Here is a 27805-nt window from a genome sequence, read left to right on the forward strand (position 1 = left end):
AGACATTTATGAACCTTAACTACCTGTGTTTAGAGACTATGAGATCAGTGATGCTTAGAACAAGAGAAAGTGTTTACAAAGTACACACAATCCTATTCTTAGGTGAATCTGTAATAACAAAAATAGTTTCTATTTGGGGTGTTTCATCCAATCTTCAAGATATCTCATAAAGGACTACGATGATAAAACACAGGGCTGGCTTTGGCTTTCACAACAGTGAAATCAATCAAGTACCTGTATGCAGTCCAGAGGGATGATAAATCGTGTTTGTCACACCTACAACCAATTTTCTGGGGAAAAAAACAAAAAACAAAAACCAAACCTAACAATTTAGAGGAGCCTAGATGCCCTATATTTATTCCTTCCCAGAAACTAAACGTGAAGACAGAACACACCTTTGTGTTTCTCTTTATTTTTTAATAAGCATCTTTTTTAATAGAGCCTTTCTTTTTAGAGCTAGATTTTTTACTACAGCTGGAGCTTTTGCTTGAGGCAGAAGCTATTTGAAATGTTTGAAACAGCCATCTAGGATCCATGCACTGGCCTAGACTATACTTCATATAAATGAAATTATATTAATCTCAACATTCATCAGGAAGCATGAAAAAGGTTCAAATGACTTAGATTTTTTATGAAAAACAATATTATGAAAAAGCCTTCCTATTATATCTGTTTAATTTACTACCACCTTCTACATATATATTTTAGTTAAAAGACATGTTTATTTCCTTTATTAGTAAATATTAGCACAATATGAGATTTTAAATAAGAAAAAAATATGTGCTGTAGTGAACTCTTAGTTACAGAATTACTTGTTTCCATTAGATCTCCTACATAAATCTCTGATCTATATAATCCTAATAAATATTCAAGCAGGTCAGTCTCAAACACAGATGCTTAGCAGGCAGATGTTTCTGGAGCCAAGAAAACACAAGAGAGTAATTTTCTCCGCACCATGTGCAGCCACCTTTGGTTCCTCCCAGCCGAAATTACCAGGTACACAGAAGCATTCATTCAGGCTCAACATGAGAGGTGAACTTGTGCCTCTGCGTGTGCAGTGAGACTCATTAGCTGCACTGCAACAGTGACCAAACAAGTCTCTGGAGCACTGGGAATGGAAACACAACCTGAAGCCTGAGGTGGAAATAAACCATGTGCAAAAAAGAAGCAAGAAGAAGAAATATGAGAGGCACAGAAGAACATCCATGTGCAGAAATATCAAACACAGTAAGACTCTTCTGTTTAGAAAAGCAAGGACAGCTAGAACCTGCTATTTTGAGAAGGTGAAAACAACAGTTAGTTGTTGTTTCTCATTGTACAACGTAATGATATGATCAGGCACCCAACTTAAAATAAAAAAAAAGAAACATTTTTCCATATAATACATATAATAATCACATCATGGAAACACAAGAATGCCAAGATAAAAAATGTAGGTTACTTCAAAAAACTGCTTTAAAATTAATGAACTACCCAGAGAAGGATCACTTGTTTTCTTCCTTTCCTAAGCATCTGACCAGTTGCAGCTGCCAGTGATGAGGTATGGACTAGAAAGCTACAGGACTCAGCTTCATCAGGTAGCAAAAATTCATTTCAATTCAAAATGCTCAGGGAGTACAAAGCAGCAGCAATAACAATGAAAATTTAAGATTTGCCCATCAGAATAAACAACATACAGAATAGGCAATAAGGATATATCAAGCTTGTTATTGCCATCCTATGCTATGAGAATTAGAGCTGGGATTGAGAGATTGCAAGCAGCTGCAGTACTTCTCACCCAAACTACAGAGCTACTTTCTAACCAAAGGTCTTTAAAAACAGAAGGTATCATGACTAGTTTGTGTGCGTAATATTTACTTATTTTTATTTGGACTGAAACAAGAAGACAAATCCAGGCTTTAGATGCCCTTGTGATCACTCATAAATGCAATTTAGTGCACCAAATCCCAATACATTAAAATAATCTTTATAAATAATTGTAAGCTGGCACCTAAGAGCCAACATGGCTGAAATGAAAACGGAATTGGAAATGTCATTTCATGATGTGCATTAGCCCCGTGTCATTTAAAGCCAGTGTATTTTTACTCATACCAAATCAGAATTGCCAGCTACAGTGCACTTTTCTTTCCTTGAACAAGGTACAGCTGAAAGGCCTGCTGAGAGAAACCTGCCTCTAAAGCATTTCTTTTGGAGCAATCTGTAAACCTTCTGCAGGCGCCACTAATGCTGGACTTGGGAACAGGGCTGCTGCAAGTCAAAATGCTTCCATGGTGGAAGTGTTGCTTTGGAAAACACACCAGGCTAATAAAAATGTCTTTTACAAGGTGACAAAAATATTGCAAAGCTGAATGAAAGAGACTTGGACAACATAAGAAACAAGACCTAGGCTGTTCTTTCTCCAAAGGTCCCTGGCAAAGGAACAGATAAAGCTTTCTGAACACAGAAGAGCAACAGCATGACTGAAGGCCTTGTCAGACACCAAAGCAACCTTCTTGTAAACATATATGAGAAACAGGCACATTCCTTTGTCTTTTGTTATTGTTGCAATGTCACATCAATAATCCAGAAGTAAGAGTCAGACAGTGGGAGCCTCTGTTCATACAAGAGCTTCTGCATTGTTTAAGGTCCTGAACAAGTCTGTGGACAGCAAGACAACACAGACAGTAGGGGAGGCAGAGACTTCATCTCAGGGTTATTTTGCATATAATTTTATTTCATGTATTTTCCTACTTTGTATTCATTGATTTCAAGTCCTTCCTCAGTACCCAATTTCCAGCTCATATTGGATAGGCAAGTGGCCAGCTGAGACTATGAACATAATTAACATCTATTTTAACAACCCGCCTCAAACCTTCAATTTATACAACACATCAATATAAAAATATCTCTGGTCACAGTCCTTTCCATTTTATATTTTTATCATCTGCCCCTCATATTTGTTACATTCAGTCATCACATCATCTCATAATTTAAACTGTAAACTGTTGGGGACAAAATATATTCTGTCTTGCATATTCTTGTGCAGTGAGACCATGAACAATGAGACCCTGCCACAACAACCCTGCCACAACAGCTCCTTTGGAAATTAATACAAGTAATATTATTATATCCTTCCAGTCATTTCTTTATCAATTTGAAGCATGTATTTTCCTATATTTTTTAGGAGTAGCAACGGAAGGTGCTGTCTGATTTGCACCTCTTTGCACTTTGCACCATATGCCCCTAACAGCATCCATCTTCCTTAGGAAAAGTGTTGTAGCAGCAGCAGAGGAAATGAATTCACATAGGGTTTGTCCTTCAGGGGCAGATGCCTTGGTTTTGTCACACTCCATGTTTTTGTGGTGCTCTAAAGTCACAGGGCAGCAATCCACAATACCTCAGTATTGCAGTGGAGATTAGGAATGGAAGTTGTGTTCTTTTGGAAAAAGAAATCTTTCATGCTACATCTATTGACCAAAGTGCTGCAGCTCAGGTGGCTGGTTGTCATTTTAGCAGCTTCCAGGTTCCCACAGCTTGATGAAGGAAGTAGATGGATCTTTAGACATTCCTGGTGAATATTTTCCCCCTTTCCAATTCCTTGAGCACAAAACACACAAAAAGAGACACTGAGAAAAAGAAGTTTGCCTGAATATTTCCATTAAGCCAAACCTGTTTGTAAGAGCAAATCTGACATTAAAACCCTATCTAGGGAGTTTTCAACTGAAAATCTGCTCAGAGAGCACATGCACAAAACGCCTCCTGCCTACTAAAGGGAAAATGCTTGTGGGATTGAATCACCCACTTGTTAGTGAATAGGAACAGCAGCATTTTCCTGTAATAATGCATTTTCCTGTAATAATGGAACACCATGCCCTTAAATGATCGTTCTGTACTACTTGGTTTATTGGCAGGTTTAACGTCACAATTCTTCGGATTCTGTGATTTCATGAGAGCTCTGTGTGTGATTCTGTGCGTTCATAGAAGTGAAAATCTATTCTGTTTGGGGCATTTTTTTGAGATATTGTCTTCTAACAACCTAACAACCATGAATATTAAATAAAGCCCCTCAGGTGTCACCCACAAGACCTCCAGTTTTTCTAGGTGCCTGATGGCTCTATTTGACACACACAGCCCACGTTCCATTTACTGCACATCCAGTTCATCCATGCAGAAAACAAACATGTTGATGCTTTTATCCCTCCCTTTTCTATTCCAAAGCCACCCTGTGACCCCAAGGACCAGGCTGGACTCCTTTCAGTGTTAACTGCCCTGAATCATGAGCAAATCAGGACTGATGGCCAACAGAAGCTTTCTTTACCCTGGGAAGTTAAAATTTTACCAGTCACTTAGAAGCATCCCACCGAGACTAGTTCAGAACTATATCTTTATTAGAGTTCAGTCTTCCACCTGGCAGAACAAACATGCAAAGTAACCCATGGCTTTAATAATTTACCCTCTGCAGGCACAATTTGGCCATACAGCTAATTCAAGCTGTAGATACTGCTCAGTGAAGCACCACAAATTACCCACACAAGCTAAAAAAACCACTTCCAGAGAGTAGATTTAGGTTGAGCAACATTCAAGGATTTGCATGCAAGACTTTCACCACAGTGAACCATGAAGACACTAACACCATGATACATTAGAAAGATACACCAAATACATTTATTTACTTAGAGCACAGAAAAGAGCCAACTTTTAATTCCCAAAACAATCCCTCAGCAACTGTTGAAAATTAAAACTCTTCAAAAGTACCCAGGAATGTCATGTGTTGGTGGTGTCTGTTTGATTTTAATTGAAATATTTAGACATTTGGATTTTTAAAGGAAAGCCATCAACCTTCAACTTACTGGTAGAAAGAGGAAATAAGATACTTCTAAAATATTTCTACCATTTCATTTTATTTCACAGTATTAGAAACATTAGTCCAAATCAATTTGTTTATCTCCTTATGCAGCTATAAACTGAGCATTCAACTTCATGTGAGATCTGAGTTTTCTAAGCAGCTGGTCAATTCACACAGTACAGCCCACCTTCCCATCAGACCCAAATTGATAATCCTCAGATGAAAAAAGTAATGAAGAACAGTTTAGTCTGTTGACTGAATCTCAGCTCTGTTCAGACATCAGTTAATACCAATTGCACTATAAACCTTGTGCAGTAAAAGGCAAATATTCACTTCTTTATAATGTCAATTTAACAAAAACTGTTAAAACCAGTCCTTACTAAAGCTTGAGATGCACTTATTTAGACAATTCTTCCAGATTTATTAACAACATCAGCTCTTAGTAATTATATGTTCTCCATAGTTATGATGATTTAGAAGATGACAACTGGAAGAATAGCACTATATACAGGAGCACTTTTTTGTTCTTTTAGGCTATGGGAAGCTCCTCAGGTGATTTTTTTTTTTTTTTTGAGAAAATTATTATAGCAGTCATTCTCAATGAGGAAGATGAGTGACTTGGACAGGTTTAGATCCACTGACATGAATGGAGGAAAAGGTAACTTAATAGGAACAAAGTTCTTCACTAGTAATAAGCTCCTCTGAGTTTAAAAAGCTTCAGTAACAGACAGTAATTAAGAAACGCAGCATTTTCCAGTTTAAATGTAATTAAAATTTTGTTTTAACATTTCTTTCTTATTAACATTACCACAAAACACTGAATCACTACAGCTGAAGACTGCAAGTGAAATTCTTGAAACAGCATTAAATTCTGTGTAGGAAAAAAACATTTCTAGAGTTTGCTACTTGATGAAAAATAAGATCAACAACTAACTATCCTTTTGAAAAATTGAATGTAAACTGAGAGAGCTGGTGGCTGGTATTACTGCAGAGAACTGGGTTTAGTGCTCTAAATCTGCACAATAGACAATTTAATAAATATTGAACTTACCATGTTATGAAATAATCATGTGCTAAGAACACTACTTGCAAAAATATGACAAGTCTGTTACAGTACAGCTGTTGTTATTCAGACATAAACCCCATTTATAGAAAGCACTTTAGCAGACCCAGCTGCACAGCTGGATGGCATACACAGAGATATGATTTTTCCCTCCCAGATAAGTATTTAAGCACCTTAAGTAAGTGTCACACAGGTGAACTGGCTTAAATGGTTTTCAGCTGCCTACAGGAAACAAGCAGCTCTTCTCTGCCATCTAATTTGATACATGCTGGGAGCACATATTGAAGCTAAAAAGAGTGAATATCCCATCAAACTTGCTTGACAGCCAATTTAGATATTCCAGCTTGGTGGTTGTGCTTCAGATCACTTTGGCCTTCAGGATGGAGGCAGTTCAGCAGGCTGAATATTTTACTATTTTCATTTCTGATAAGGATAGTGAGGTTGGTTTGGTTTTCCCTCAGAAGTGAAGTCCCGTTTACATATTCTCCAAAACAATTCAGAAATCAAAAGAAAAGCTTTGCCTCTAGAACTGACATAAACATAGTCATGAGGCCTTCTCAGGGTAATTACACCCCCCTGGATATGTTTAGAAGAAAATTTAGTTAATTTCTTTATCACTTCATTTGATGGGAGCTTTAGAATGGCAAAGGTGGGAGTTTATTTCACATGGCTTATGAAGGTCTTTAGAATTTTCATTGTGTAGGGACTTTTTTCCTAGGTGATGCATGAAAAAAAAATTAATGAAGTGGGATTCTTCAATCCAAAACTGCAAAATCCTGAGGTTTCAAGGTAAGGCCTTACATAGCTCATAAGAGGGCATTTAAGCCAAAAGAGGCAAGAGACAGAAAATCCACGAATATCAGGGATTCATTTTAAAAGGCCAATTTACAAAACAAAATTATAACAATATTTAAATGAATGGTAAAAAAGAGAGAAATATACTTTTTAAGGCCCACATCTAAACACACCAAGTAGAAATAGACTGGGAAAGGAGTACTGCACTTCTTTCACATATGCTTTGCACTCGCCAGATTACTATGGCTGCACTACAAACATATTTGACTATTGTAACTCTGATTACACACACCCTACAACTGATTTGAAACATGTATTTAATTTTTTTCCTTTTTATATTTGTATTCAGATATTTGTACTTGTTATTCTTGATATACTAGTGATGAAATTGAGAAGCAAGACCATAGGTGACTACCTAAATCCAAGTGAAAAGTTTCCTCAAAAGTGTAAAAAATTATATTTCTATTAATGCTAGATCCTGAAAAAGGAAGTTTTACAACGACCCCATAGGATATCACAATAAAGAGAAAAATTTGACAGCTGTAGATAAAACCACTCTTCAACAGTGCCTCCTGATTTAACAGAGAGACAATGTAAGAAAACCCTCGCCTCCTTCCTAAGCCACAGTTGGCAAGGATTCTCCTTTTCTTCCATTCAAAGTCATATAGTAACTGCAATTATTACTGGTTTTTACCTACACCATGTTAAGAACTTTACATATTTTCAGTTATGCTCCAACATCAAAGATCAGACTAGAATCAAAGTCATTCAGCAGGTTTCCTGGTATTTTTCTACAGCCAACCATTTCTCTGAAAACTGTAGCTGGCCAGACCACTGACAGTTCCAAGACCTGAACAGCAAGTGGCTGAATCACACATTTCTAACTCTTCAGTCTGTCTTAGATTGCCTCTCTATGCCGCCCAAAAGCACTACAGAAGCCTGAACCAAGGACACGCTCAGCTCAGATGATTAAATTCTTATTAAGAATTAAATTAATCCACATATCATAGATGTTAGTGGCCAAAAGGGCCAGCTGGGCCATCTACTTTGAACAGCACAACAGAAACCACTGCATTTCATCCAGTACTTCCTGCATCCATTTGACTTGTTCAGCCTGAGCAAAGACATTTCTTCTGATCTAAACTGATTTTTACTGAAGTTCACTTTGTGAATCTGGCCATTGAGCATGGCAGACTTTCTGTTTGCATAACACCTCCCATGGTACAACACTGATCCTGAGTAGAACGCAAAATTCTTCTAAAAAAATTAATGTTGTGCCATATCTTCTTCTCCTATACTGATGTCTTTTTCATTATCCCATGTTCATGAACCATCTTAATTAAAGTTTATGATTATATGACAAAATATTTTTTACTTGGCTGAGAACTTTCATTTCAGCTAGAAACACAGCATCTCATGATGCTTTCATTGTGGTTGTAACTTTTAAGAGAAACTGAGAGTTCATACATCTTTTTTTGAATTCTAATCTTCAAGTCCTGCTCTCTCTCAACTGATACATGCTGATATCACCTTCCAGTCTCCAGCTATTGATCTACTTTTTACCCACCCTCACCCACTTCTAAAATCTGCCAGTTCTTCCTCTGTTAATAAGTCAGTATTTAGGTATCTATTTCTACATACTTCACAGCTATAATTCACTCATGACATTATCCCAACCTTTTCTATACCTGTTTTTCAATCCATTTACCTACATAAACACTTCAGATTCCTTGGGGGATTGAATTACACCCATTGATCATAACCTCTGTCCAATACAAATACTGTAAATCCTTCAGCATTTGAGGGATTTAAACAAATCTCAGTAAATAAGTGTGCTAAGGGGTAAAAGTCTTCATTTTTCTTTCTGTCAGCTATATACCACAGGTAGAAGTTTTGGTGTGGAGGTAATACTATTACCAAGAGTACTTCATGAGTGCAAGTGGAAAGAAAGTGATTCTTCCGTGCGTTTTTAAAGGACTTCAAATGGATATGGAGTTTAGAATATGCTATATATGCTTTTAAAAAAATAAATAACAACTGAAGTATCATGATGTGAAATACACCCAAAAGAACCACTCAAATGTTGAGACCGTGGCTATATCTTTCCAGCTGTAATTCAGTGGATTTTCCTGATATGTACTTGGGGAAAACAAGAAAAGCCTCAGTAATAGCTTGCAATCAGTAAGCTTACCCAAAAGCTCACATACACTACACACTCCTGGGGAGGGAGGTGGGGAAGGGGTGAAAATCAAAGCAAAAAAATACAAACCTCAAGGGTTGAGATAAGAACTCTTCAAAAACTGAAACAAAATAAATTTTAAAAATAATTATTACTATAATAATAGTAATGAAAAGGAGAGAGGAATAAAACCCAAGAGAAAGAAGTGATGCACAATACAATTGCTCAGCACACACTGACTGGTACTCAACCTTGTCCCTGAGCAGCAGTTGGTGACTCTCAACCAATTCCCCTCAGTTTATACACTGACCATTACATTCTGCAGTATGGAATATCCCTTTGGGCAGTTTGGGTCAGCTGTCCTGATTGTACTTCCACCTGGCTTCTTATGCACCTACTCACTGGCAGAGCATGGAACACTGAAAAGTCCTTGATTTAAATTAAGCCCAGCTCAGCAACATCTAAAACACCAGTGTGTTATCAACATTATTCTCATACTAAGTCCAAAACACAGCACTGTAACATCTATAGGAAAAAAATTGACTCTATCCCAGCCAAAACCAGGATAAATTACATGGGCTTAAGACTGTCTGAAATGGTCACCATTTTCAAGGGAATCTCTCAGTCACCTCCATTTGCCCTGCTTTGGCTCACACTGCCAACCTGCCTGCATGCAAACTGGGTTCCTTCTGGAAGATATTCACTCAAAAGAACATTCTGCACATGCTTCTATCTGCTAATGGCCACTCCAGCCATACTGTAAGACAAAAACTGGTCCAAAGTAAACCTCCCAGAGCACACAGAGAAGGGATGCTGCATGCTCAGCATCAGGTGTGTGGCTGCCTGGATTGGTTCCTGTCATGGTGTGACAGTGGTGGCTGCTCCCACCATTCCCCTTGCCAGGGCAGGACTCCTCACCTCAGCAGAGCACTGCAGGTCACACTCACCTTGGGAGCTCCTCACCCTTCCTTCTGAACACCCAACAGTGATCTTCTCTTCATCATTAGTTCTTGGAAGGCTCTGAAGTCAGAGACTGTTATTGCCTTTGATGCTAGCACCTCACAAGCTTTGTACCAACATTCCTTTTGAAACACCTATCTCTGAATTGAACTGTGATACATTTGAGATCAGATGTTGGATGGAAAGAAAACTACTTCCTTTAAGAGCATGGTTGCTGTACAGGGCTATGTTCTGGCACAGTGCGAACCCTCAGAAACCAAATATTATCTTAGTATCTCCTTTACTGATGCAGAACACTGAAGTCTCTTCTCCAGCACAATTTCAAATATTAGATGTCTGTCTCCTGGTTTTATTCAAGTAGCAAAATGCAATAATTTACTTTAAAGACCCCCTTAAGAGTTGATACTTGAAAAGAGATCCATCTGCAATGCTTTACTGTAGAAACAAATTTTCTTTTCAATTTATAAAATGGGGATTGGAATTTTGTGGGGCTTTGGTTATTGGTTTATTTGGTAATTGGGTTTGTTGCTATTTTTGACTCCTGCATAATTATATCAGGGTCACTTTTGTTGTCAGAATCCTTATCTTCTGACTAAGTGTAATTTTAATAGAACTACAACAATGCAGGAAATGTTTTCAAATGAATGATTTACATATTCTTAGTGATTCTGCCTTTCTAATCTCAAACAGCTCCATAATCATGGAACAAGTGATTCTCACTCAATTTACAGAGCAGTAAGAGTATAAAGCTCCTCAGCATCCAACAGCTCACAAGGAGGATTCTCTTTTGGATTTTTCCATATTATCAATTCCAAAATACTCAGCTTTCAAAGGAAACTCAAAATGGTCAAAATGTGTGAAATATGAAAATAAATTACAATTTTCTTCAAATTGCAATAAAAGCATTCATTTCAATCCTTTGCTAGTTACTTGCAACTATATTCTATAATCTGTACATATTTCTGCTATTTAATTATATTCCTCTTGATTAATAAAATATAGTTTAAAGCAATTTGTAGAATTATTAATCAAGTGATGTAAATCCACAATAATGAAGTAAACCAATAATGCACAAAGGCTTTGTCCCATACCCTCTTTCTTGCACTTCAGTTTAAGATTTTTCTTTTCAGAGGATTTGTGCGGTTATATTCTCTTCATTGTAACAGACTTTTATTTTTATCCTTGAATTTCTAAAAATAAGTTTATTCTAATGTAGCAATCCATTGTAGAATACATGTACAAACAGCCTGTTCCCAACATAGATTTCAAAGCCAAAGCAAAGCTCAGAAAGGAAGAGCTGGAAGTTTAATATCTGCATGAGCAGGTTTAGGGCTGAACCAGAAATTACATTTTCCCTTGGCTGGGAAACATCACCTTCATCCACTGCCTTGATGACCTCATTCTTCTTCCAGCTGTTTCACTTAGGAATATAAATCTCATTGCAGGTCTGAGTGAGTTTCAGTTTTATTGAAAGGATCCATGATGTCCACTGAGGCACCTCCAACTCAGGTATTCAGTAATGCAAAATCAGAGGGCAGTTACCACTTCCAAAGACACTTCAAAACCCCAAAGTCAAGTTTCTTAACTGTCTACTACAACACATGGACTTCCACACAGCAGGCAGGGTGATGCCAGGAGCTTAACCAACAGGAGAAACCAAGCCCATGGCTATTTGTTACTCCTTCTTCCTTAGAGCCAGGACAATCTCTGCCCTGCAGGACCCAGGCATGGAGCCTTTACCCAGGGTGGATTTTTACAACTCCTTGGAATATAGGATACCTAAAGGAGTCAAAGGTTTGGTTGTTTACATGAAGCAGTCCCTAAATAAACTAAGGAATACTTCAAGGAAGATAAAAGGAATAGTGAACCTGGTGAATCCTAACAACAAATTAACTATTTTATTTTTAAAGCCTGTCATTGAACTACCTGCAAGTTATGCCCCTTTAAAAAAAACACTCTACATGAGAAATCAAAATTTAAGTTAGTTTAAACTCTTTACAGTAGTTAGAGCCTTTAGTCCAGTCACAGTCTTAATAGTCTAAATCATCTACTTACTGCAGAGAAAATAAAACCTCTACCACAGTATAAATAAAATCTCTAACATAATATGGTTAATTACACACTAGACACTCATACACTTTCTTGTGTCTATCCTCAAGTGCTGGACACTCCTTTCCATGGCCCCTGGGGGTCCTGAGACCAACAGCACACAGCCAGGGTCCCACATGGCTCATCAGGAGTTGTAGGGTGCTGATGGTCAGGACTTTCCTTCATCTCTCTGGAGTCCACTGGTGTAATATAACACATTTCCGAAAACATTTCACTTTGCTGATCTTTCTTCATTGTCCAGCAATTCCACATTACAGACAGATAATTATTTATATATAGTTCTGTATATTTGTTCTTTATTCTCTTTTCCCTAAGAACTTGTTTTGCACAACACTGTAGGTTGTACTTAAGGATCGGCACTTGACACTCGGATGATTTGTTTATATCCATAGAGCCTCTGGCCCCTAAAATCATAGATTAATTCATTCTATACAAAATAACTACTTATTACTTACTAGCCATTAACCGCAGAAATACATCAGAATCACTATAAACACGGGCAGCACAGCACACAGCTGTACAAAGCTAGGCTGTCGTTTGAGAGACAAAGTTATGGCTAAAACAAAGGTTCAGGTGGGGCAAGGAAAGCACAGAAAAATGAAGGTCAGTGAGTCTTCATGCCAAGGCCTCACAGAGCTGGTAGAAGTCACTAGCAATGACAGTACTGGGTTTATGTGCTTATAGGCTGTACTGGTAGCAAGGTCACTCTCCAGGGAGTGCATAATGTTGTCTCAAAACTCATTAAGCAGCAGGAAAAATAAAATTAAGGTGTTTTAAATTTGTGAGAGTACCCAAACAGCATGATAGAAAATACCAGCTCTGCTTGGAGCTCCCATCCACCGCACAATGGTTGCTGCTGGACTGAAAGCACTTTGTGTGTTGGGTGACCTGGGCTCAGGGGAATGGGTGGAATTTAGGTGACCCAAATCTTCATTCAGATGGCTGTTGAGCTTAGCAGGACACAGGAAGCTCCAGCCACACTCAGACATTGAGGAAACTTTAAAAGGAACACATGCTAATAAGCTTTTAGCTTCTTCATGATGAGTCAGTTGATAGAGTATCTTTTTTTATTACTTTCTTGCATACAGGTGTCTAAACTCTGATTATGTTCTCTTCCAAGCATCAAAAGCAGCTCTCTAAATTTAGTGTCAAGGTACAAATTAGGAAGCTGATTTCCCTCAGCTCCTCATACAGAAGAGATAGACAGACTCCTCCAGAGGGTAATTTTGATCATGAGAACTCTTACTTAATTACCATCCCAAATATAGCTAAAAAGAAAAACAAAAACTTTAGCTTTGCAATTTTTTTTATTAAGGTGATACATAGAAAAGTGACCATAAAAGGGGATAAAAATATTTGAACATTTTGATGGAAACAAAAAAAGTTAGACAAAAATTACCTAATAATTAGGAAGAAAGTTTCATTTCCCATCCATAAACACACCATATAAAACAGCTTCCTAAAGCAGCAAGAATAAATACTGGATGAAATTACAGCTTCAATATTTGTCTTTCTTTTTGTCAGCCTACTCAAAGCACTAAATGCTTGTGTCTTCCAGGTGGTGAAGGGCATATTCCTCAGTACAGGGACAAATCCAGCAAGAGAAGGGAAAGAATGAAAGAAAGAAAAAACACAAATAACACCCAAGTAACTCAGCTGCTTAGTCTTCAGTGAAGTATGCTTCCAGTCCTTCCAGTTCTGCATCAGCTGTTGCATTTGAAGAAGTGGGAGTAGAACTTGAATTTATGCTTTCCTGACTATTATTTTTTTGTTGAAAGTTTCCTGAGTTATTTAACTCCTTCTTCAGTTCTCTACCGCCACTTAATAGCTTCTGACTCTCTGTAAAGTACTGATTAGGATGATTCAAAGAAAATCCAATGTCATCAACCTGCACATAATAGGAAAGGAACACCAAGTTATTATATTTCTTTATAAAAATAATATTTTTATATTCAAGAACAAATTAATTAACTGTTTAATAAGTCCCAATTTTGTTCAAAAAAAGGGCATCAGTTTGTAAAAAATGTCTCAGTAAATGTTAGCATGACACAGATCTAGTTTCATCAGAAATTTTCTACTTTCATTGCAGAAATAAAATAATTGCTTTGGCATATTCAATCCTTATTTCACATTGTCTTTATTATAGTAAAGAAAAATAACACCCCAAAACACCTAAAAACACGTAAGTAAAATGGCATCTCTTGTAGGACTACTGAACCTACACCTTAGAATGGACTTTCTCCACCCAAAAGAGGGAGGGAGACAAGTCTAGACTGCAAATGACAGTGGAGAATACTACTAGAAGTTGCAGCAACTGCACAGTGGAAACAAGTAGCTTCACGTCTTTCCCTGATTTCCCCAGCAGGCACAAATGCAATATTTACAAGGCAGCAAGCTGAGACAGAAGCCCCACAGATCAAGCTTATCTTTGCTCCATCAGTGCCACCATCAGCATCCTGACACTAGATGAACAACTGATACCACAGAACATTTAGTCTTCAGGGGGAAAGAATACAGCATAAGGTGCAGCATATTTGTATTACTACTTTTTACTTAGCAGGTGCATTCTTTCAGCTCTGCAACTGTTTGAGAAATAAACACTCAACTAACGCTCATCAAATATTTTAAATCAACAAAGCTAGAAAGCAACAAGCTGAAAACAAAGCTGAAAGCTTTAAAAGTAAGCTATTCTGATATATTCACCACAAACCATAGTTATAACCTTTGTCTCTTTTGGGAGGCTCAGAAATTGGAAATGCTTACTCTAAAAAGTGCTTTCATTTCCTGTTCAAGGCAACCTGCACCTTTCATCTGCCTGTCAGTTCATGCGAATTCTATGAACATTTTTAGAAAAATAATGCTCTTAAAACACATTGGAAGACTTATCAAACATGGCACATGACAAATAAGGAAAACTAAGAGTAATATACCAGTAAATTTCTGCTCCCACTATATTCCTTTTTTCCCAGAAGGGAGGGGCCAACTCAAGCCTAATAAGCAATACTGCACACACGAAGTCTCCTGAGGACATACTGTGGCTAATTTAATATGCCAAACCCCATCAATTTAAATTTCAGACTCTTGTGAATAATCATAAAGCAGAGGATCAATGTGTGCTCTAAATGGAACCCTGATTAAATGCATTACCACTGCCTAGCTTAGCTCCATTAGAAAATGGCGACATGGATAACAAAATCTAATTCAGACATGAATTAGCAACTGTAGTCAGTGACCTTGCTTGAAAAATCTTAAAAGTAAGTAACAGTCCTAGCACTCTAATTTGGTACTCAAAGGCACAAAGCAAAAAAACCCAAAAAAACCTAACCCAAAGTCATCACTGAATTTCATTTTAGTCTTATCTGGATGAGTTTCATCCAGCCAGCTTTCATCCATGCTCCAATTTTCATTACATGGGAACTAAATTACTTCTTTACACCAAAAAGGCTTTAAAAGAAGCAATATAGTGAAAAACTGGCTTTCCTAGTAGAAGCTCTTAATTAGCTCTGTTTTTTTTAACCTTCAAATCTCAGTTTTCTTCAGACCAATTTAAGAGTCACTTAGTAACTCTTAATTTTATTCCAAATTCTCCTCTCCCCAGCAGACTGGAATAAGCTATAGAATCAGCTCACTGTATGAATGGAGCCTACAACTATGTTTTCCAAGGTGATTGATGGTATTTGTGGGTTTTAATTTGTGGGTTTTTAAAAGCTATTTACAGGTTGTCAGTTAAAATTGTTGTATGATTCCACATACCATTTTTTCTTTTTGAATTCGAATGCTACTAAAATAAAACTACCAGATGAAGCTTAGACAATTCTTAATTAAAAGAATTCTGCTCATTCAAACCATCACCTTTTTGTGAGAGCCTGAAGAGAGAAAGGGGAAGATTTGTTCATCATCTTAATTTTTGATATAGCACTATATAAAGAATTCCATTCTCTGTAGTTTTCAGCACAGTTCAGTGAGTGTTCCTCTGAATAAAAATACTCTGCACTGGCTGGAAATTCACAAGAAATTGGAACACAAAATGGAGGGTTCTTTTACATTAGACTGCTCATATTACTTTATAAAAATTTTCCAGTGTTTTTAAGTAATATAGATGAAAGCAGGTCAATTTTAAAAGCCTCATCATTAACTTAGTTGTAAGTTAGCTGAGACTTACTACCAGAAACAGAGAAATTAAGACGTCCTAACAGCTTTGCCAATTCACACCTGCAAATCTATCTGGAATCCACTATACCCAAAGAAAGAAGTATTTTCTGTGCAGTCAAAACTTTAAGCTTTTAACATGCAAAAGCTTTAAAACGTTATGCTTTTAACCAAGCACAAAGACCTGCCACTTGAGACACAACTGTATGATCCAAGTAGGCAATACTAACACAAGACTTTTTTTGGATTCAGCAAGAGTAGCACACACTGGCTTTTATACAAACTCTAGTTTAGTATTCCTGCTATAGCAAATATTGTTTTGAAAATCCTGAAATAATAGTTTTGCAGCTACAACATCTTTGGGTTTTAACCAAGAACTTTTAAAATGACAGCTGATAATGCTACAGCTGATATTACAGAAAAAAACCCATGGAGCAATCATGGTGTTACAGTTTTCCTTTCTCACATGTCTTGAAGAGTTAACAAATTGCCTACATGGATATTAGTTCCTTCCTGAAGATAATGCACTGGACCACACAAATGATGTCTGCTTTTGTTCTGTGGTTGTGAAATACTGAAACCAAAGTTCAGGAGAGGTGTGGCATTGAAGTTAATAGGCCCAGGTTACGCAGAATACACAGAGCACGAGCTTTTTGGTAACGTGTGCTACTTGAACTAGTAGTACTGAAGTGCAAGGACACAACCCCCATCACCCACTCCCCAAAAAATGTACCTAAACATTCTCACTCTAGTCCAGCTGCATGTATTAGCATAGTCTTAGTGCCAAGCATGGGACTACTGAAGCTGACCCTGTGAACTTAGAGAAATGAAATCTTAAACAAGTCTCCATTACAAAGTCGTTCATAGTCAATCTAACCCACATACACACCATAACTTGCAAGAATTGCAGGCAACACCAACAGCTCTGCCCAACACATATCAAACACCTTCTTGGTAAAATTTTTACATGATTTAAGTTAAAACTCTCCATGTGAGCCAGTCCATTATTTCAATGAATATTCTACTTAAGATTGTTCCTCTACTCAAAGAAACAATCAATATTATGCTAATTGATTCTTCTGAAATTTCCTTCACTGAAAAACTTCGCTAGTGATATACAGGAAAGCAAAGGTCACCAGCTTCAGAGACACATCTTTTACCACCCCATTAAAAATAATTAAAAATTAATAAAGCCTATAGTTATAGAATAGAAAAATCAGTCCAAGCAAGCTGTTAACAACTTCAGCAGCTACATTCTGTAAAGAAATTGTCATCAAAAGCATATGCCATTTAAACTACACTGTCTGTGTATTCTGCTTTCTCTCACTGAAATAATATGAAGTGCAAGCAGAAAGATTATTCTTAGTGCAAGCAGCAAAGACAGATGTTTATATTACCACAAAATTGATAAAAAATAATGCTTTTCTGTAATTTGCTGTCAAAGAATGGAAAGACAGCTTTCCTAAGATGCACAGTACTGATTTCTCTTTTGGTGAATGCTGACCTTGGGGTCTAAAGTCATCTTAGGAAAATATTATTTCTACTGACAAGAGCTTACACAGAGCAAGTGTTACCTAAATTTAAAATTGTACATTATTTTGAATTTCCTTCCAGATTATTAGACTTGTTTTCACATTTTCTAAGACTGTAAGACAAAATGTTCCTCTCAAAATACAGTTGCCAAAACAACACTGGACACAGGCTCAGGGTATACCTTTGCTATACACTCATACATAGGACTGCTGGAAATATGTGAAGACAAACAGTCCCACTCAAACCAATTGCAAAAACTGGTAAGAACAAAAAAGTCATCAGTAAATGTCTCTGGGTGGGTCATCTAATCCTCATTCACATCCTTAGTAAGCCTGTTCCATAGTCTGCTGTTTGAAAGCAATGTTTGCATTTTTTGGTTTCTGAAGAGAACAAAACTATAAGAACAGCTGTGCTTCAATGGTTTGGTTTCCTTTTTTTGATAACAAGGAATCTTGAACTAGTGCAAAAGCTGGTTCTTTGAATCAAGAAATCACACAGGAGATGGAGTGTGGCCATTTGTTATCTAACCATTTTCTGGAGAAAACTGTAAGATAACTTTGCTTACCATTAAGCAAATGGGAAAGCTCTGAGAATGTTCATCTTGATTTAAAAAAAATAATCACACATGACTACAAATGTGAAAAAATACCAAGTAAAAATTAACAATATGAACCATGTACATGCTGGGAGATGAGTTTAAATTAAGAGGTTTTAGATCCTTTCTGTTTATTTTTAAGGTGTATCTAAAAACATCAAACCAGTGCAATGCACTAAAACCTACAAATTTGATTAAAAGCAGGACATTGAAAAAGTTAAATGACTTGAAATGGACAAGATTCAACAATATTGACCTTTTCAGGAAGAATGCGTAACATTTTATTACATTCTGTAGAGTTGAAGGTATTAACAACATCAACATATAAACTAACAAGGCAAAACAGCTAATGATGGACATGCAAACTGAGAATAGTCTCTGGGCTTCATTCATGATTTCCAAAGCCCTTCTCAAGACAAAGTCAGTGATAACAGCTGAACAAAGAATAGTAGCTACTTACATCATGGGTCAACTCGAAGTACTTCTGACAGGCCAGTTGGTAATGCATGCCCTTCACCAGCTCCAGGATCTACACAGAGGGAGAAAAATGTGACCAATTCACAAGTCAAAATGTGACCAATTCACAAGCACACATACATCTTATTGATACTTTCAACCACAAGGCATTCCACAGCAGACTTGCACAACAGCTCGGGGACATTTGCAGCACATGACATCTGTGAATTCTACTAATAACTGACAACATTTAAAAATGCCCTGGCTGCATTAAAAACAAGATAAAACTACAGGAAGGTATGCCTGGTCTTTAAAATGTAATTTAAATACTCTTAACTTTAAGAATAAGTTGAATCTATATTTTGGTAATATAATTGTGACAGTTATTGTCAAACTATCATATTGCAACATCTCTTCCATAACTGCAGACATAAATCTAGTAATTCAAGTGGTTGAAGCATGAAGCAATCAAGGACACAATTTGTATTTTTATTTTCCACATTACCAGTTCATGCAGATGCACAGTAAAATACTACTGTGCTCCCATCAAGAAAATTTAATGCAAATCCTTTAGACAAGTATCTGTGAGAGGGGAATGCTTTTACCTTCAATCAGATTTGTCCTTTTTGAAATGAAGCTATTTCTAGTCAAGCTCAGCAGAATATGTCAGTGAATAGGCTGTTTTGAACATGTATTAGGAAAATCATGCCATCTTTTGTAAATACAATTTGCTTTCCAATTCTACTTCAGGTAATCTCTTCTGTGCTGCATAAAGTCCCATTCTTATCACCAGAATGCAATGCTGGTTGAAATATTTTAAAGTTTCATTACCTCCTCCCTCCTTTATATAATCAAAATGTATGCTCTCTCTGCTTATCAAACAGAGAAAATTGCTGGCATTAAGAGATAGCCTCAGTGGAAGTAAAAATAGTTTTCAAGAAATGTTAATTTCAAGCCATTTCCCAAGGTTGACCTTTGTGTCAAACACAGCAATATACAGCTTAAATCCCTGCTGTACTCATTATCGGATGCTGCCTTGTACTTATTGACAGATATATAAATAAATTACATTTGCTGAATGGATAGAAACAGCAACACACTGCCAGGAAAGTACTTAGCCCCATTATTTTTCTGTAATAGCCCAACTGATTACATTTCTATCCCTCTTGCCATGTCCTGTTAAACCTTCTGTAAAAGAGAAAGGCCAAGGCCAACCAGGCAATGAAGTCTGAAGTCTGTCACTATCTGTGTACATACATGTACTTCCAGGTTTTTTATCTTCTCTCCTTGAAATTTACTGAAAAAATTAGTAGTTAAGGATTGAAAAAATTCATCTATTCTAAACACTTCAATTTCATATTGCCTTACATTTTCTTGTTTGTTCCTTACAATATAATCTATGCCATGCAAAAGAGCCATCTCTGTTTGAAAGAAAATGCTAACCATGTTCTATGTATATACTTTCTTAAAAAGTATTTTTCACCTAATTTTGAGTAATTATTAGAAGACCTATTTATCTGTAGGTTATTTAAAAGAAACATTCATAACATTCTGTAGACTTCAGACCTGTTTAACATGAATTTTCCAGTTGCAATAAGTCAGATAATTCAATCTAGTTCATAAATACTTAAGGTTTTCTCAAAATTCTGCTTTGTTTAGTCAAGATTACATGTAATAATATTATATAAATAAAAAGTTTTCTAAATTTAGGTGTAAATATATTTTAAATCTCAGAAACTTAAGTGAGCAAAAACTCAGGAATGGACAAATTCTTAGTATAAACTCCAAAAGATAAAAAGCACCAAGGCTCTCTTACAACTTCAGCAACCTTTTTGAAAGAGATGATCCGTTAAGAGTCTAGGAGACATTACAAAGCTTTTTTAACTTCTGAATTACAGACCACAGGCACAGATGCTTTTTGTATCAATGATGCTATTGTTCAACTACTCGCTCTTAATTAACTAATTCACAACAACTGAGAGGATGAGAGATCAAGTTGCTGTTATCTTCTCTGACAGTTCAGGGGGAAAATGGTAACTCAAGTGGCAGATATCAGAAGAGGGATTGCTGACTGACACTGCACAGGTGATGACACAATAAAGGGGCACTTACAAATAAATTCCAGTTCTGAGCAAACTGTTTGGAAATCAAGCCCATCCTTGGCAAAATCTTGACCCACCTTTAAGGTGAAGATGAGGACTTCATTGAATTGATGTTGCTGACATATGGAAGCTATAATGGTCACATTGTAGAGCTGGCCTTTAAAGAGCAACCATATTATTTCACAACATCTCAGTCTTCATTATCCACTACACTGTCTTTCACCAAGGAACTTGGTCTTGCTCCCTTGAAAATCCTTATGCAATCTCTTACAGTCTACTATTAGGTCACCACACAGATTTTTCTGCTGTTCTGCTATGAAGACATACCTTGGAAAACAGCTGTTAGAGGAACCCATATCAGCATTCTCAAGTGAACTTTGGTAACTGGGTGTTCATGCTACTTCTCTTCCTGACATTGACAGAGTACTCCAGGGAACAGATGCTCACCAGAATGTTCCAGAAACTTTCATCCTCTTTGTTAAATTTATCAATGTACGTGATTGCACCAGTAGTCATCATTTTACTCCTGCTCTTTTACACCACATGACCACCCCAACTTGGAATGGTTGGCCAATTTCAGCCAAATTTTACAAGTAGAGATGAAAAAGCTAAATGCTGATAAAAAGTTGTGGCTGGGTAGAAAAGCCAGACCAATATTTAGTGCTCATTCAGAAAAAAAGGAAAAAAAGCAGTTTTAATTCAGCTACTACTCATTCCAAGAGGCAGCCACAAGGCAGACAAATAGTAAGTCTAATATTTAGTACATATCTAAGTTTAAACTGGCCACATCGTGGGGGACTAGGTTCACCTTCTGAATTTATAAAAGTGAGGAGGAATAAGGGGCACATCAAACACATTTAATGAAAAATAGCTTTAGTAGATTAACTGGCTTTATCAGAGAACAAGTTGCTAAGAGAGGAAACAAAAAAGGTTCCACACTGCAATAGAATGGAGCCCAGCTAGAAAGCAGTCCTCTGTGAATGAGAAACTAACAATCCCCCATTAGAGTAGAACATATTTACCATCCATAATAAATATTATCTTTTCTACTACATTTGTGTCCCTAATGAAAGCAAGCTTGCAGCTGTTTTTCCCTGGTATTTCCCAGAAACAGACCTCCACTCAAAACTTAATTCACAGCAGCAATCTTTTGTGTCTACATATATTAAGACATTTACACTGCATTGCTTTATTTTCTAAGTAAAAGTACATACTCAAGGACTTTTCCTATTAGTCCTTATGTGCCTTTTTTTTCACTGCCATCTGCAACTTGCTTTTCTGATGTTGCTCTACTGACTGCTAATGAGGCTGAGATGATGTTTGGCAGCTGTATGCAGCCACCTGCTTTTATAGATCTTCAGCACTCAAAGTGAAGATGTTGCATAGCAGGATAGTTGGGGCTCTGTAATTATACATTGTTATTTTCAACTTACTTGAAGTTAGTTTGGGTTTGGTTTGTTTTTCTTTTCTTACATTGCAGAATTAACTTATATTTTCAACATTAAAATCTTTCTACTATAGACTCTGTTATGTATGACCCATTTCTAACTTTCTCTGGAAAGTTTCTTTCGCTGCAAGGGAAAATATTTTTACAGACTGCAATAATCTAAAACTTTTAAAATATTAGATAATCACAGAGAGTGTGAGGGTTTCTTTAGCTGTGGTTGTCTTGGGGTGGGGATTTTTGTAGGTTTGGCAGTTTTTTGTTCAATGTTTTGATAGGATTTTTTTAAATTCATAGAAACATATAGCCATATCAGAGGCGTAGGCATAGATTGGCTTATTTCTTTCTATCTCCATGAAGAATCTCCAACCCACCAAAACATTGTATCTGTTGAAGAATGTTAAACAAAGTTCACTGAGTGACTTAATCAAAACTTTTAATTTAACCCAATTATAGGAAAAAAAATAAGAGAAAAATTCTACCAGAATTCTTCTGAAGTTATCTACTGCTCATCTACATAAGCATTTTTCCCTAAAGAAATGCTTTTACTCCTAATAGAAAAGCAAAAAGAACTAGCCTAGACTCTCCATTTCTCCAGCAGGACCAGAAATTTTTACTACTTTTTGCTTTCGCTATTGTAATTGACATGATTTGGGGAAAAGGTAATTTCTCCAAGAAAACTTTCTGAAAAAAATAGTATTTATTTTGAAATAACTAATTCAAAGTCTATCATTTTTATCTCCCTGTGTGAGATGTGCAGGCAACACATTGCAGTCCATTTAGTACAGTACCACAACAGATGTATTTATCACACAATCATAGAATGGTTTGAGTTGGAAGGGACCTTAAAAATCATCTCATTTCAACCTCCTGCCATTGATGGAGACACCTTTCACTAGACCAGATTGCTCAATGTCCCATCCAACCTGGCCTTGAACACTGCCAGGGATGGGGCATCCACAACTTCTCTGGACAACCTGTTCCAGTACCTCACCACCCTCACAGTACAGAGTTTCTTCCTAATATCTAATCCAAACCTCCCCTCTTTGAGTCTGCAGCCATTCCTTGTCCTGTCACTACATGCACTTGTTTGAAGTCTCATGCAAAAATATAATATAATAACATACACTTTATTCTTTATATTCTTCAAATGGATTAGATACTATCAAACCTGATTTCATAAAGATTTTACTCAATTAGCAGTATACCAAAGACAGGAAAGAAAAGTTATAGACTGTAAATTCAAATGCTATGCACTTACACAATCACACATTCACTCTAAAAAGCATTTTTAAAACAAACAAAAAAAGCTATTATCACAAATAAAGATATAGACTAGCCTAAGGAAAATGTGAAATAAATACAAGTTAAATAATTCAGTCCTTGGAAAAAAAATCAGGACTTGTTCTCTGCTTTAGGTGCTAGGATAACTAGGCAAGAGCTGTAAGTCATCTGCTGTATTACTTTGAGAAGATTACTTCAGCAGACACAATCCTAGACGAAGACACAGCCTCAGAAAATCCAGACTGGAACAACAGGTTGGATCCAGATACTTCACAGCAAGCAGATTTACATATTCAAATCCTTTGATCACTTTTTCCATAACTGACAGTACTACAAAATGAATGCAATGCAAGCAGTCTAATGCTCAGACTGACAACTGAAGTCACATGAGGTCTGGCAGTATTTGCTCTGCACCATCATCACAAGGTCCAGCTTTCCCACCTCACACCCAGTCCTGTGACAAGCCCTTTAGGCTGGGGTTTGTTGCCACCACACACCAGTCAAATGCTTCTTCTGTATTGGAAAAACTCAGAAACTCTAATGAACCTTAAAGGAAAGGGTGCATCTCAATAGTGTGGACAGCCCTAGAAACGAAGGCTGAGAACAACACTAGAAAACTGACCATCTTGGGTGAAACCACAGCCATTAGGGCTGGACACTAGCTGGACACTGTGGCTTACATAATAGCCATGAGGAACAAGCTTCAAAGACAAGGAAGGGGCTTGTTTGTGGGCTTGAAGGGAAGACATGTGAGTATTCTAAACCAGAAGATGAAAATCCCAGTGGGGGACCAATTCATAAGCACATAGCTAAATTCAAAATAGATCTTTTAAAAATTATACATCATTCCCAGAATTTTGGAATAGAGCAAGGAACAGGCATAAGAGGTCCTGATCCCCAGAAAAAACATACCATTAGTTGAAATACATAGCTGAAAGGTCGAACTCTGAACCATTCATTAAAAATAGGTATCTAGCAGTTTGTAAGGGAGCTCTCACTGGACCTGGAGTTAACAGAAGGTCTAAGAGTCAAAGGGTATGGTTTGAGTGAATGTCAATCTTGAGACCAAGCTGCTGGAAATGTAGTTACATCAGAGCATTAAAAGATTGGTAAACCATCTAATATCTGTTCACTGAACTAAAGGAAAAAAAAAAAATCTTATGCTCAGTAAATGTAATCTACATCAGAGAAGACTCTTAAAAGCCACAGTCAGGATCAAAGGATCCTGAACAGTTATTAGTCACACAAACATTACTGGACCATGCAAACGTAGTAAGAAGGAGGAATAGCAATAATGACTTGGAGACAGATGTGAACTTATTTTCTTCCTTTTCTCCTACTGGATATCTCAAAGACTGTAAAAGATTAATTTCTGAGAAACCAGGCATAGCCAATTTTTTATTTTATTTTATTTTATTTTTATTATGTTTTGTGTGCAGGGCGCATTGTTTTGTGGTTTTTCTGGTTTAACTAGGAGTGGACACTAAAGATCCCTTTACCCTAACTGCACTTCAACACCACAAAAATTGTGGACAGCACAACATCCATTTCTGGGCAAAGAAGATGTTGATGGAGACAGGTTTTCTGAGTCACTTTTGATAAGAAAATTTAAGACTCCTAATGAATCCAAATTCTACTTTACAAAAAAACAAAAAAGTCCAAACACATACACACACAAAAATAAAATCACAATTCACATTAAATAAGGAACTACATTAAATATACAGATTCTGCCTTACTGTGCAAATTCACTTAGGAAATAACCTCTACTAAATCCTATCCACACATACAGCAAGGCATCTAAGCTAGTAAATCCTCACCAATCTTTCCAATGATTAGCAGGATAAAAATCCCAGACCAGCATCAATTCTTGATGCATATATAAGGGAGGGAAAAAAGCCAAAGGAAAGTCTCTCTAGGGCCTCTCAGATGCATAGATGCTTATTGATATGAACCAAGAGAAAATAGGGAAAAAAAGAAAAAGGAAAAAAACATTCCTTGGAAAAAGTATGGGTATTTGAAGAATTTGTCCAAAATTACTTTGAGTGAACAGTAAACTCTTTAAAACTATTCTCTTTTAATTTGTATCTTAATTAATCTTTCCAAGGGAGATTGCTTTAAGTGGAACTTTCACATTCTTTTCTATGTAGTACAACAGTTTGTTGATGCCTGGACAAGCAATGGTGACATTCCACATGAACTGAATGAACTGAAGACAACAATTAAAGCAGGTTTTGCCTATGGACCTAAGAAAGGTTCCAGGCAGTTAACATAGAAAATTGTTTGGTCTCAGCTTAAATCTCACCAGTATGTCTTCCTTCAAAAAAAATTATGACAACCTCTTACTGCCTTAAGCTCTTGCTAGAGCAAGCAGTGGGAGTCACAATCCTTCAGGATACATCTCAGAGTTCCAATTCCTACATTGTTTTTGCTATATAAGATAGATTTTCAATATAAGTTTACATTTTCCATAAACTGATAAAAATTTCTGCTTAATTTCATTAGATGTTATATGTGCTTTTGTTGTTTAGAATAAGTTAGCACAAAAGATGATGAGGAATGGGTTTTAGAAGTTTATTATAGAAAAGAATTACATTTGTGTACTGACTACACAGTAGTCATCCACAAGTCACTGCAAGAATAAATTCTCTAAAACACTGAAATTCTCTAAGAATTAATTTAAACTTATTTTCTAATCACAGTGCAGTAAAACAAAGTAGAACAAAACTCTGCATTGTATCCACTATGGTAATAAACCTACTCATAATATTAAACAATAAAAAGTGGTGATGATAATCATCACATCAGTGGGAGCACTGCAGCCAGAAAGCCAAAGTTCTGGAATAAACCTTTTATAAGAAGAAAAATTTCACAGCGCACACTGACAAATTGCACCAGGCATTCCTACACTAACAGAAAGTAAAATTGAGAAGCAGTGCTTTATTAATGAAAGTGTCAAGCAAAATATGCCTTACCTGAGTTACTCCATTGGGAGGGATCTTATATGACTGCAGCTTTTGCTTCAGTAGCTCGGGATCACTGTGGCGGAATGGACACCCTGACAGTAAAAAATAAGCAAGCTCACAAACAAGGCTGTTTACTCAGGAGTTAGTGCAGTAAGGCACTCAAGAGACCAGCTAAGCTGTTCCTAATTGTCTAACAGCTTATTAATAGGAAAGTTAATTACCCATGTGTACAATTGCTTACTTTTTTTTTTTCTTTAAATAATTACTCTACTGCAGAGTTATCAGGACACCACAGGCTCAAGAGTCACATAAAATATCCCACCATAAACAGGCTACAATTCTCATTCACTGACAGGAGAAGAGTTTAAGTTAGTTCCTTACTAACAATGATAGTGTGGGTACATTTAATAGCTGTGGAAAAAAAACAACAAAATAAAAGTAATGAGAGACAACTAGTCTTTAAAAGCACAGTCTCTTGTGAAAATATCACTTTTTAAGTACCTTAGAAAGTTCAACCACCTAAGTAACAGTGGAATTTTTTTTGTTGCAGAGTGAGTTTTGCGACACAAGTAGATGAATGACTTAGTACTAGCATAACAGTGAAGCCAGTGCAGGTTTTCCATGAGTAGTCATACACTGTCAGGGGTTTTTAAAATACCCTAGCAAACTTCAGAATTCCTGTAAGACTGAATTCATATCTGAGAACACCTCTAATGGTCATTTCTTACAGCATCTGCACATTTAAAGTCTCCTTGACCTGAATGACACAGTGTACATAAAAACAGTAGTTATCAAGTCTGATCTAAAGAGAACAGTTCCAAGACCACTATGGTCTGGAAATTAAATACATAATTTAGGAGACTACAGGAGGGACTAACTTCTCTAGCCAAAGGATTCTGCTGTTTGTAAACATTTGGGGATTTTCCCCTTAAGGAACTCACCATGATAATCCCCTTGACTTGGTGGATTGGACATGATAATCTTCATGCAGCTATATGGGGTATAATCAGTCCTCTTCCCTTCTTTCCCATAGCTGTGGCGAATGCTGTAAGCATACCCTTTGTCAAACTGAATAAAAACGGAATAATAAATTCTTACATATTGGGTCAGTAATTCTATCCACTCTGCAAATCGAAATATTGAATAACAAAATAAATTTTCCAAACAAACTCACACTGAGGAAAATAAAAACCTAGTTGCTTGCTGCTAGCTTTGGGTTTTATATTACTCGAACTTGCATTTGTACATATATGTGTTTTACAGACACATCACAAGAGAAGTGGGTAACTATTGATTTAGGGTCTTTTCAGCTGATTCTGTAATGGCTTCAAAGATAAGATGATTT

General features: G+C 36.7%; 1 protein-coding gene across 1 annotated transcript in view; it reads right to left on the bottom strand.

The window, feature by feature from the left end:
• Nucleotides 1–13219: 13219 nt before the first annotated feature.
• PRIM2 (DNA primase subunit 2) overlaps nucleotides 13220–27805 on the bottom strand; it is a 92541-nt gene continuing 77955 nt past the window's right edge. The window contains exons 10-13 of the mRNA XM_085056592.1: nucleotides 27402–27528; nucleotides 26470–26552; nucleotides 18669–18737; nucleotides 13220–13819 (exon numbers count right to left, since the gene is read on the bottom strand). Coding sequence (XP_084912718.1) covers nucleotides 13592–13819; nucleotides 18669–18737; nucleotides 26470–26552; nucleotides 27402–27528 — 507 coding nt within the window. The 3' untranslated portion in view covers nucleotides 13220–13591. The remainder of the gene's footprint in view (nucleotides 13820–18668; nucleotides 18738–26469; nucleotides 26553–27401; nucleotides 27529–27805) is intronic.

Source organism: Lichenostomus cassidix, chromosome 3 (genome assembly GCF_008360975.1).
Source record: "Lichenostomus cassidix isolate B80296 chromosome 3, HeHo_3.0, whole genome shotgun sequence".
Classification (NCBI taxonomy): domain Eukaryota; kingdom Metazoa; phylum Chordata; class Aves; order Passeriformes; family Meliphagidae; genus Lichenostomus; species Lichenostomus cassidix.